Genomic DNA, 12,730 nt, shown 5'->3' on the forward strand with positions numbered 1-12,730 from the left:
GTCTTTACAGTCTCTACAGATCTGATGGTGATGAGTGTGAGTGTGAAGATACAGATGATCAGACTGAGTGTCTTTACAGTCTCTACAGATCTGATGGTGATGAGTGTGAGTGTGAAGATACAGAGGAGCTGGACTGAGTGTCTTTACAGTCTCTACAGATCTGATGGGGATGAGTGTGAAGGTGAAGATACAGATGAGCTGGACTGAGTGTCTTTACAGTCTCTACAGATCTGATGGTGATGAGTGTGAGTGTGAAGATACAGATGAGCTGGACTGAGTGTCTTTACAGTCTCTACAGATCTGATGGTGATGAGTGTGAGTGTGAAGATACAGATGATCAGACTGAGTGTCTTTACAGTCTCTACAGATCTGATGGTGATGAGTGTGAGTGTGAAGATACAGATGATCAGACTGAGTGTCTTTACAGTCTCTACAGATCTGATGGTGATGAGTGTGAATGTTAAGATACAGATGAGCTGGCTGGAGTTTCCCTGCCCAGCTGAGATAACAGTGTGATTGCAACAGAGCAATTTCTGTAGGTTATCCTAGGTCGGAGTGACGTGGCCTTCGCACTATGCAAAGGAAAGAATAAATAACCGCAGCTAAACTCTGGACTTTGCGGAAAGGTTTTTACTGACAGCGAGAGGCGGAGGAGGCGGGCAGGGAGGACAGAGCTGGAGAGAAGAGGCCGCAGGCAGGAAGGAGGGAGGTTTTGCCCCAGACCGTGCAGAAAACAACCCACCTGGACATACAGGAAGCCAGACCTCCGAGCGGAGGGACAGACAGAGAGGAGGCTGACCGAGGCTGAAGCCGAGGCGGAGAGGCAGGGAGGCGGAGGCAGGGAGGACGTCAGGGGCAGGAAGGAGGGACAGAGCAGTACGACCGAGCAAAGACACAGAGGGAGAGGAAGGAGAAATCAGAGAGGAGAGAGGAAGGAGCCAGAGGGAGAGGAAGGAGAAATCAGAGGAGAGAGGAAGGGCAGAGAGGGTGAAGAAGAGGATCTCAGCACCACGCGAGGATGGCATGTCACTTGGCGATTGGCTGGCGTGGGCGGCAGCTCCTGGCCCTGGGCATCGCTGCCCTCCTGCTCTTCATCGGCTCGGCCTGGCTCCGTGAGTACCAGCCCGTTACCATATGGCAGGGCCTCGTCAGTCACTGCCAGTGGAAGCTTACAAACTGTTACAGGGGGGTGCTCTGTGAGGCTTAAGGGGAACTGCAGATCCAATTTCTCAGACTGGCTCTTACATTTTGGCAACAAATTGACTGATCGTCTTGCAGAATGTTACAAGTTTCAAATAAAGTGCAAAATCGTGAACTTTGTGAAAGTAGTGCACGGTTGCCATGTTGTCGCAGGCAGAGGAGAAACCACCGTCCTTGGCATGGGCGAGAGTTTGTGCGCATTGTGATATTAAAGTAGGCTGGGCAAGCGATTCCATGTTAACTGGGATGTGTAGTTTTTATTTCGGTTTGAATTCTCACTGTACGCACTGCCTTCGTGTTTGGCCAGGGCTTTAAAGAGAGGGCGCGCCAAACATTTGCGGTGACGTTGTCTCCGCTTTAAAGGTACCCCCCTCTCCTGGAAGAATTTTGACCTCAAACGTTTGCCCAGTAGTGAAAGCAGCCCTTCCTGCTCACTAGTCACTAGTCACTGTACGCAAATGAGAAACATGGTCTCCTAGCAACATTCATCCTTTTTGTCTTTTTGAACTCACGTGTACATGTTAAACGATGCCTCACTGTTGAGCTTTTGGCTGTTCAGAACACAGGGGTCGCACACACACCAGAGAACTGGAGCAGCAGAAAGGTTCCTTTTCCAAGGGATATTAAGCTAGCCAGGAGACACGGGCACTGGTTGTGGTCCCATTGATGAGTTTCTCGACGAGAGTCAGTGCGATATATGATCAAATAAGTACAGGTTGTGCAGCTGGCGTTTCACCCCAGAAACGTCTGAACGTGACCTGCACAATGAGTGAACGAGTAAGAAGTATCTGCCGGCGAAACCGTCTCAAATCCGACATGTTGAATTCAATTGCACTCACTGAAATCTGCTGTTCAGGTGATGGCACCCGCTACGGCGCAGCACGTCCTCCACAAATACAAGTCCTGTGTTGTGGGAAAGTCTTCCCCCAGAGGAGGACACAGTCTTGTGCCGTTTCGTGTTTATTGAGCTTGATAAGGACAGCGACGCACACTGGGTCTGCCCCACAGACCCCACACACTGCATGGGTTTCCCAGCTCTTACTCTGTATACCGTACATACAGTAGGCTCAGAATGAAGTTTCTTTCACCCTCGTTATTGTCAGGGAGAGTTCTTTCCGGACCCTATGCAGATGACATGATCCAGGGTTGAGTGAGAAAACACGAGGTCAAAAGGCACGCAGGAGGCGGGGCCGAAAACAGGGGGGCGTGTGGTCGGGGGAGGTGTGGCCGAGGCAAACGATCCAGGGAGGAGTCAAACGGGAAATCCAAAACGACGCAAAAGTCCAAGGCCAGGCGATCCATCCAAGACAGACGATTAAATCGAGACAGAACCAGGTCGGGACCGGCAGGGGCCACGGGAACGAGAACAAGAAACAGAAACTAAAGCCATAATGGAGCCAGGCGCACCCAGGTCCCGGGCTCGCATGATGCGCGAACCCATGCAGAGCCTGGATTAGCGTCAGCGTCTGGCTTTTAAGGGGGAACTGAAAAGGGGCTGGAACAGGAAACAGGAAACAGGAAACAGGGAACAGGGAACAGGGAACAGGTGTGGGAGATGAAACAAACAAGGAAGGGCTGGAGCGCCCTTGAGGGGAGGGGTTTGCGATCGTGACTGTTATGTGATAAAAGTTGGTTTCATATTTTGTGTATTAGTCATGCCGTTAGATGCGATAACTTCCACTGTCCTGTTGAGCACCTTGTAGAAGGAAACGAGTTGCTGCAGCTGTTGAAGCAAATCACCTTGATTTTGTCTTACTGTACCTTTTGACAAAGGCTAAGCTAACCATACAGTGTAACCTGTGTAATAGTCCTGTACCATCAGCCTATGTATTGAAGGGAAACTGCAACTTAACTATTTTTATATTTAGGGTTAGAAAGAAGCAGCATTGATGAGTGCATTTTAAACCACAGTGAAAATTTGAAAGTGCAAGGTAAGGTGTACAACCTCCACTCTGCATCACTAAGCAGCAGGACAGTTTATAGCTGCAGAATAAATGTCCTTACAAGGTGAGAGAATGTTAACACCTGTGTGACAGCAGAGGAGCATCATTCTGTAACTGCTAGAACGGGAAAGAAAGCATCATTGGAGAGGCATGTGCAGGGCCGATGATGTAGGATTAAGGGTGTCAGAGAATGAGTCTGTAGGGGTGAGTCCTGGGCGCTGTCATATACAGGAGGGATGTGCTCTGATCTTAAACAGGGTGCTGCACAGTATATATGGACTTACAGTACAGTGCGACTGACACTTATAATTACACTGAACTAAAATATTATGGAGTTATGTGGTTTTCCTTATATAACATTACAAATTCATATTACTCAGAACGAGAGAAGTGCTTGACTGCATCATCTTCGAGTGTCTTGGTCTGGCAGTGAAGGTGTGCAGGTATAGCGTCCATCTGGGATCGAGGAAGAGATGTAGAGTTCCACTAATGTTTGAGACTCCGATCTCATGTCCCAATCGTCATCCCTCCTCTAAAGGGTGCTCTGACCCTTTTGTGTGTTAGTTTCATTATTGCGCATTCCTGTCCCTGGACTCACCGGTGTTATTCAAACCTCGTGCCTCTGAAGCTCGGGGCTCCGGATTGGAACATGGAGGTCCGGAGGCAAGGAGGCCCGCCTACCGACCAGTCGCCCTCCGTCCGCGGCTTGAAGGCAGAGGCTTCCGAACAGCGTCCTGTCCAGCTGAGTCCGGGGCTCGGAGCGCCTGGCCCCGGCACTCCATTTTTTAAATTTCCTTGTCCCTGATCCTGTCCGTTGATGGATCGCCTCGTTTTGGATTTTGGATTGCGCCCTGATTTCCTGTTTTGGACTGTTTTGGGCTCCCCCCTTGCACCTGGATCACTGTCGGCACCGCCCCCTGTTCGCCATCCCTTCCATTCCTCTCCGTGTTTTCCCCGTTTCCAGTCACTTCCGGATTATACCGTCCGCAGAGGGTCCTAAACTACGCACTACACGGGAGTCAGGACCGGCTCCCGGTACCTCTCAGTGTTAAGTGTAGGGTTGTTGTATGAGACAAAGAGGATCACTGAAAATGGCCAACAAGAAGAAATCTTGTGTAAATAAAGGAAATGGGGATTCTGGCTCAGGGTCACTCAGGCTTGAGGATTCAGGCATGATAGTGTGATCATGTTAAATCAACGCTGGTTCTTTCTTTCGACAGCAGAGACGAGGCTGCAGGACTGCTCTGCGTTCTGGCCCTGTATGAGCCTTTACAACACTGCTGTTGATGGGAGCCTCAATCCTGAGGTGAGAGAGAGGGGTTAATACAGACACACTGGACACTACAGTCCATTAACACTGCACTGAGAGAGAGGGGTTAATACAGACACACTGGACACTACAGTACATTAACACTGCACTGAGAGAGAGGGGTTAATACAGACACACTGGACACTACAGTCCATTAACACTGCACTGAGAGAGAGGGGTTAATACAGACACACTGGACACTACAGTACATTAACACTGCACTGAGAGAGAGGGGTTAATACAGACACACTGGACACTACAGTCCATTAACACTGCACTGAGAGAGAGGGGTTAATACAGACACACTGGACACTAAAGTCCATTAACACTGCACTGAGAGAGAGAGAGGGGTTAATACAGACACACTGGACACTACAGTACATTAACACTGCACTGAGAGAGAGGGGTTAATACAGACACACTGGACACTACAGTACATTAACACTGCACTGAGAGAGAGGGGTTAATACAGACACACTGGACACTACAGTCCATGAACACTGCACTGAGAGAGAGGGGTTAATACAGACACACTGGACACTACAGTCCATTAACACTGCACTGAGAGAGAGGGGTTAATACAGACACACTGGACACTACAGTCCATTAACACTGCACTGAGAGAGAGGGGGGTTAATACAGACACTACAGTCCATTAACACTGCACTGAGAGAGAGGGGGGTTAATACAGACACTACAGTCCATTAACACTGCACTGAGAGAGAGGGGTTAATACAGACACACTGGACACTACAGTACATTAACACTGCACTGAGTGATTTATTCTTGTTCTCCCACTGTGTCCAGGCTGGCAGTCCAGTGTCCAGTGTTGGTAGCTCACAGCCCATACCTCAGTGTCCACATCAGCGGTTCCAGATGAGCCGGGTGGTGAGGGAGTTTACCGCCGCGGTGACCGAGGACCAAGACGTGCTGCTGGAGCACTACCTGTCCGGCTGGGAGGAGCTGGTCAAGTGAGTGTCCCGCTGGAGCACTGGGCAGTGCTGCACCACACACTGACCGGCAAGCACAACACACTGACAACACACTGACCAGCTGGCCGGGCAAGCAAACGACACACCGACTGCACAGCTGGGCTAGCGAACGACACACTGACCAGCTGGCCAGGCAAGTGAACGACACACCAACTGCACAGCTGGGCTAGCGAATGACACACCTGGACAGTCACTAACCTCTTGACTGGTTAAGTGACCGCCTAAATCACTAACCTCCTGATTGGATAAGTGACCACCTGAATCACTAACGTCTTGATTGGATAAGTGACCGCCTAAATCACTAGCCTCTTGATTGGATAAGTGACCCCCTGAATCACTAACGTCTTTATTGGATAAGTGACCGCCTAAATCACTAACCTCCTGATTGGATAAGTGACTGCCTGAATCACTAACCTCTTGATTGGATAAGTGACCGCCTAAATCACTAACCTCTTGATTGGATAAGTGACCCCCTGAATCACTAACGTCTTGATTGGATAAGTGACTGCCTGAATCACTAACCTCTTGATTGGATAAGTGACCGCCTGAATCACTAACCTCCTGATTGGTTAAGTGACCGCCTGAATCACTAACCTCTTGATTGGATAAGTGACCGCCTGAATCACTAACGTCTTGATTGGATAAGTGACCGCCTGAATCACTAACCTCTTGATTGGATAAGTGACCGCCTGAATCACTAACCTCTTGATTGGATAAGTGACCGCCTGAATCACTAACCTCCTGATTGGTTAAGTGACCGCCTGAATCACTAACCTCTTGATTGGATAAGTGACCGCCTGAATCACTAACGTCTTGATTGGATAAGTGACCACCTGAATCACTAACCTCCTGATTGGATAAGTGACCACCTGAATCACTAACCTCCTGATTGGATAAGTGACCGCCTGAATCACTAACCTCCTGATTGGATAAGTGACCCCCTGAATCACTAACCTCTTGATTGGATAAGTGACCAGCCGAATCACAACCTCTTGATTGGATAAGTGACCAGCTGAATCACTAACCTCTTGATTGGATAAGTGACCAGTCGAATCACAACCTCTTGATTCGATAAGTGACCGGCCGAATCACTAACCTCTTGATTGGATAAGTGACCAGCTGAATCACTAACCTCTTGATTGGATAAGTGACCAGCCGAATCACAACCTCTTGATTCGATAAGTGACCAGCCGAATCACTAACCTCTTGATTGGATAAGTGACCAGTCGAATCACAACCTCTTGATTGGATAAGTGACCAGCCGAATCACTAATCTCTTGATTGGATAAGTGACCGTCTGAATCACAACCTCTTGATTGGCTAAGTGACCGGCCGAATCACTAACCTCTTGACTGGATAAGTGACCGGCCGAATCACTAACCTCTTGATTGGATAAGTGACCAGCTGAATCACTAACCTCTTGATTGGATAAGTGACCAGCCGAATCACAACCTCTTGATTCGATAAGTGACCAGCCGAATCACAACCTCTTGACTGGATAAGTGACCAGTCGAATCACAACCTCTTGATTGGATAAGTGACCAGCCGAATCACTAATCTCTTGATTGGATAAGTGACCGTCTGAATCACAACCTCTTGATTGGCTAAGTGACCAGCCGAATCACTAACCTCTTGACTGGATAAGTGACCAGCCGAATCACTAACCTCTTGATTGGATAAGTGACCGGCCGAATCACTAACCTCTTGATTGGATAAGTGACCAGTCGAATCACAACCTCTTGATTGGATAAGTGACCAGCCGAATCACTAATCTCTTGATTGGATAAGTGACCAGCCGAATCACTAACCTCTTGACTGGATAAGTGACCAGCCGAATCACTAACCTCTTGATTGGATAAGTGACCAGCCGAATCACAACCTCTTGACTGGATAAGTGACCAGTCGAATCACAACCTCTTGATTGGATAAGTGACCAGCCGAATCACTAATCTCTTGATTGGATAAGTGACCACCTGAATCACAACCTCTTGATTGGCTAAGTGACCAGCCGAATCACTAACCTCTTGACTGGATAAGTGACCAGCCGAATCACTAACCTCTTGATTGGATAAGTGACCAGCCGAATCACAACCTCTTGACTGGATAAGTGACCAGTCGAATCACAACCTCTTGATTGGATAAGTGACCAGCCGAATCACTAATCTCTTGATTGGATAAGTGACCACCTGAATCACAACCTCTTGATTGGCTAAGTGACCAGCCGAATCACTAACCTCTTGACTGGATAAGTGACCAGCCGAATCACTAACCTCTTGATTGGATAAGTGACCAGTCGAATCACAACCTCTTGATTGGATAAGTGACCAGTCGAATCACTAACCTCCTGATTGGATAAGTGACCAGCCGAATCACTAATCTCTTGATTGGATAAGTGACCGTCTGAATCACAACCTCTTGATTGGCTAAGTGACCAGCCGAATCACTAACCTCTTGATTGGATAAGTGACCGGCCGAATCACAACCTCTTGATTGGATAAGTGACCGGCCGAACCAGATGACCTCTCACAGCGTCCGTCTCCTCCGCTCCTGCTGTTCCAGGTTCATGGAGGCGCTGGGCTCCGTGCTGGGCTTCATCTCCCAGGATGTGACTGGGAAGATTGGAGTGGTCCGAGAGCTGGCCCTGGGGGGCTCGGATCGCGCCAGCGGCGATGCCTACCGCACCCTGCGCTCCATGATCCGGATGGAGCTCGCCCGAGGGATTGTGAACTTCCGGGTGAAGACCGCCTCCGGCTGCCGGACTGTGCTGGTGCTGAACCGGGCCCTGAAGTGGCTGGAGCTCTTCCTAGAGAAGCTGGGCCAGGACAAGCGCCGCAGCCCGTCAGAGCTGTGCCGCGAGGCCTACCTGCAGGCCCTGGCGCGCCACCACAGCTGGCTGATGCAGCGGGCGGCCGAGCTGGCCTTCCTGGCCGTGCCCGAGCGCCCTGAGTTCCTGCACATCGTGTGTGCGCGCGACGAGGGGGGCGTGGCCAGGGTGCTGGGCAGCGCCCTGCCGGCCATCGGGCGGGTCTACAACCTGACTAGGGACACGCTGGCGGAGCACAACATGCTGAACCTGCCCTAGAGGGGGAGACTGAGAGCAGCTGACTGCAGCGCAGTGCAGGGCAACACTGTACAACACAGCACAGAGCTGCACAGCGCAGGGCAACACTGTATAACAGCACAGAGCTGCACAGCGCAGGGCAACACTGTACAACACAGCACAGAGCTGCCCTGTATTATACAACACAGAGCTGCACTTTGTAACACAGCACAGGGCAACACTGTATAACACAGCACAGAGCTGCACAGCGCACGGCAACACTGTACAACACAGCACAGATCTGCACTGTATTACACAACACAGAGCTGCACAGCGCAGGGCAACACTGTATAACACAGAGCAGAGGAGCCCAGCACTGTGCAAGGCAACACTGTATAACACAGAGCAGAGGAGCCCAGCACTGTGCAGGGCAACACTGTATAACACAGAGCAGAGGAGCCCAGCACTGTGCAGGGTAACACTGTATAACACAGCACAGAGGAGCCCAGCACTGTGCAGGGCAACACTGTGTAACACAGAGCAGAGGAGCCCAGCACTGTGCAGGGTAACACTGTATAACACAGAGCAGAGGAGCCCAGCACTGTGCAGGGTAACACTGTATAACACAGAGCAGAGGAGCCCAGCACTGTGCAGGGCAACACTGTATAACACAGAGCAGAGGAGCCCAGCACTGTGCAGGGCAACACTGTATAACACAGAGCAGAGGAGCCCAGCACTGTGCAGGGCAACACTGTATAACACAGAGCAGAGGAGCCCAGCACTGTGCAAGGCAACACTGTATAACACAGAGCAGAGGAGCCCAGCACTGTGCAGGGCAACACTGTATAACACAGAGCAGAGGAGCCCAGCACTGTGCAGGGTAACACTGTATAACACAGCACAGAGGAGCCCAGCACTGTGCAGGGCAACACTGTGTAACACAGAGCAGAGGAGCCCAGCACTGTGCAGGGTAACACTGTATAACACAGAGCAGAGGAGCCCAGCACTGTGCAGGGTAACACTGTATAACACAGAGCAGAGGAGCCCAGCACTGTGCAGGGCAACACTGTATAACACAGAGCAGAGGAGCCCAGCACTGTGCAGGGCAACACTGTATAACACAGAGCAGAGGAGCCCAGCACTGTGCAGGGCAACACTGTATAACACAGCACAGAGGAGCCCAGCACTGTGCAGGGTAACACTGTATAACACAGAGCAGATCAGTTCAGCATGGCAAAACCTAAAACACTACCTGAACCTAAAACACTGTGCTGGTCTAACAGTGACTGTGGATGATTTACTATTTGATTACTCTAAAGGAAGCTAGAAAGCAGGTATGCAGGTGGTTTTTTAGACTTCCTGAAAGCGTATAGCAGCACCTTCTGGTGGATGCTGGTCAGCTAAACATCTTTGAGTGATCTGGAGGTGTGGGCCTGTGCACACTTCAGGGCCTGACTGAGAAGCTCAGGCTGATGCTTAAGAAAAAGCAGCAGATAGGAGGAAGAGTGGTTTGCACTGTGACTGCGGGTTCTGAACTTTGGGATTCCAATGGGTGCAGTAGCATGGTGTGGCCACACAGGGGCACTCTAAGCACACACACAGCAGCAATGCCTTTGACGTGCCGGCAGCATCTTCAGTAAAGAGGATTTACTGCAGACTCTGGGTCTTGGCTCTTTCGATCGCTAGGACTCGTGTGTGTGTGTGCTTTCCAGAATTCCTTCCTAAAGATCTGGGCGTACACAACTGCTGTCTCACATTTAACTTGAAATTGTGAAGCAATCTCTACTGCTGTTGTTGGAAGTTTTTGCATTTTAGTAATATGACTTATAAAAAGAATTATCGAGACCTAAGGTGTTAAAAACATTCCTAGTTCGGAATGCCCCACTGGACCAGCAGCAAGCAGAGCAAGATGATAGGTGGTTGGGCAGCCACAGGGGGGCGCTGTTCTGGAGCAGACCCAGAGAGCTACGATTGGTTGACTGGTTCAGGACCACCCTGCCCTGTGCCCCTTCAGGCAGATGTACTCTGGCTCCTGCAGAACCCAGACAGACCAGAACCGGTGACAACCGGACCACAGCGCAGGCCTGTCCTCGCTGAGCCCCCCGAGGGCCGTGTTAGCAGTGCTCTTCCCCTGCAGCAGCCTGGGTCCGGCGCAGGGGGAGGGAGGGAGGAGACAGCGGCCGCTGGGTCCTGGGGGAGGAGAAGAGCTCACCGATCAAACGTCAGAGAGAGAGGGAGGCTGCTGAGCCTGTGCGGAGCAGGATTAGAGCCTCCGAGATTAGCGCCCAGGCCTGAGGGATTGGACACGAGAGAACAATCTGTCCGTCTGCTGCCCTCCTCCCTCTGTCCCGCCCTCCTGCGCATGAACCCCCGCTCTCCTCCCCCTTCTCCCTCTGTCTCACCCCCCTCTCCTTGCCCGGCTGGCCTGCTCAGCAGCGCTGCTGTGTCTGTGTCCCTGTCTGTTCGTGCGAGGTGGTGGACGAGCGGAGAGGGTCTCTCCTTACGTAAGTGGACATCCACCGCGACCCAGCCCCCCTCGGGCCTCCTACTGAGTGCAGTGCTCAGTCTGGGGGGAGAGGTGCTGGGGCGGTGAGAGGACAGTGGGAAGAGTAAGAGAGAAGGGGCGGTGCAGAGGAAATTTGGAAGAGTAAGTGTGGAGGGGCGGTGCAGAGGACAGTGGGAAGAGTAAGTGTGGAGGGGCGGTGCAGAGGACAGTGGGAAGAGTAAGAGAGAAGGGGCGGTGCAGAGGACAGTGGGAAGAGTAAGTGTGGAGGGGCGGTGCAGAGGACAGTGGGAAGAGTAAGTGTGGAGGGGCGGTGCAGAGGACAGTGGGAAGAGTAAGTGTGGAGGGGCGGTGCAGAGGACAGTGGGAAGAGTAAGTGTGGAGGGGCGGTGCAGAGGACAGTGGGAAGAGTAAGAGAGAAGGGGCGGTGCAGAGGACAGTGGGAAGAGTAAGTGTGGAGGGGCGGTGCAGAGGACAGTGGGAAGAGTAAGTGTGGAGGGGCGGTGCAGAGGACAGTGGGAAGAGTAAGTGTGGAGGGGCGGTGCAGAGGACAGTGGGAAGAGTAAGTGTGGAGGGGCGGTGCAGAGGACAGTGGGAAGAGTAAGTGTGGAGGGGCGGTGCAGAGGACAGTGGGAAGAGTAAGAGAGAAGGGGCGGTGCAGAGGACAGTGGGAAGAGTAAGTGTGGAGGGGCGGTGCAGAGGACAGTGGGAAGAGTAAGTGTGGAGGGGCGGTGCAGAGGACAGTGGGAAGAGTAAGTGTGGAGGGGCGGTGCAGAGGACAGTGGGAAGAGAAAGCAGCACCAGCAGTTCCTGGGGCAGCAGGGTTGCTGGGTTGCAGTGCTGCCCAACGCAACCCCCTCCCAGTTGAACTGACGCTGGTGTGCGGCTCCTCCCAGTCACGGCTGAATTCCAGAGAGGGCCCCCGAGGTGATCCAGGTATATGGGGGTGCCTTCCTGAGGGGCTCTTGTTCCATCTGGGACAGCCAGTCAGTTGTCAGCCAACTAAGAGGAGGTTAATACAGTGGTACAGCCAACACTGCACACAGAATATGTGACACCCACTCTGTGACTCTGGGCGTCACAGCGGTCACTGCTCCGGCCGCTCGCGCCCTCCCTTGGGGCATCACAGCAGTCACTGACACTGTCCACATGCACCCTCCCCTGAGGCATCACAGCGGTCACTGACGCTGTCCACACGCACCCTCCCCTGGGGCATCACAGCGGTCACTGACGCTGTCCACACGCGCCCTCCCCTGGGGCATCACAGCGGTCACTGACGCTGTCCACACGCGCCCTCCCCTGGGCCATCACAGCGGTCACTGACGCTGTCCACACGCGCCCTCCCCTGGGCCATCACAGCGGTCACTGACGCTGTCCACATGCACCCTCCCCTGGGGCATCACAGCGGTCACTGACGCTGTCCACACGCACCCTCCCCTGGGGCATCACAGTGGTCACTGACGCTGTCCACACGCGCCCTCCCCTGGGCCATCACAGCGGTCACTGACGCTGTCCACACGCGCCCTTCCTTGGGGCATCACAGCGGTCACTGACGCTGTCCACACGCACCCTCCCCTGGGGCATCACAGCGGTCACTGACGCTGTCCACACGCGCCCTCCCCTGGGGCATCACAGCGGTCATTGACGCTGTCCACACGCGCCCTCCACTGGGCCATCACAGCGGTCACTGACGCTGTCCACACGCGCCCTCCCCTGGGCCATCACGGCGGTCACTGACGCTGT

At 52.5% G+C, this 12,730-nt stretch overlaps 1 protein-coding gene across 2 annotated transcripts; it reads left to right on the forward strand.

Moving 5' to 3' along the window:
* The first annotated feature begins 680 nt into the window (after nt 1–680).
* Nucleotides 681–10,139, forward strand: LOC148838355 (ceramide-1-phosphate transfer protein-like). 2 transcript variants are annotated; one of them, XM_088911605.1, is made up of 4 exons: nt 681–1,112; nt 4,364–4,449; nt 5,260–5,423; nt 8,004–10,139. In XM_088911605.1, the coding sequence occupies exons 1-4, from the start codon at nt 1,019–1,021 to the stop codon at nt 8,524–8,526; spliced, it is 867 nt and encodes a 288-aa protein (XP_088767731.1). In that variant the 5' UTR covers nt 681–1,018; the 3' UTR covers nt 8,527–10,139. The 2 variants fall into 2 exon arrangements, with proteins under 2 accessions (XP_088767731.1, XP_088767732.1); XM_088911606.1 differs by having other exon boundaries at nt 4,367–4,449.
* The last annotated feature ends 2,591 nt before the right edge of the window (nt 10,140–12,730 follow it).

This window comes from Atractosteus spatula, chromosome 3, assembly GCF_055471065.1.
Source record: "Atractosteus spatula isolate fAtrSpa1 chromosome 3, fAtrSpa1.hap1, whole genome shotgun sequence".
NCBI lineage: Eukaryota > Metazoa > Chordata > Actinopteri > Semionotiformes > Lepisosteidae > Atractosteus > Atractosteus spatula.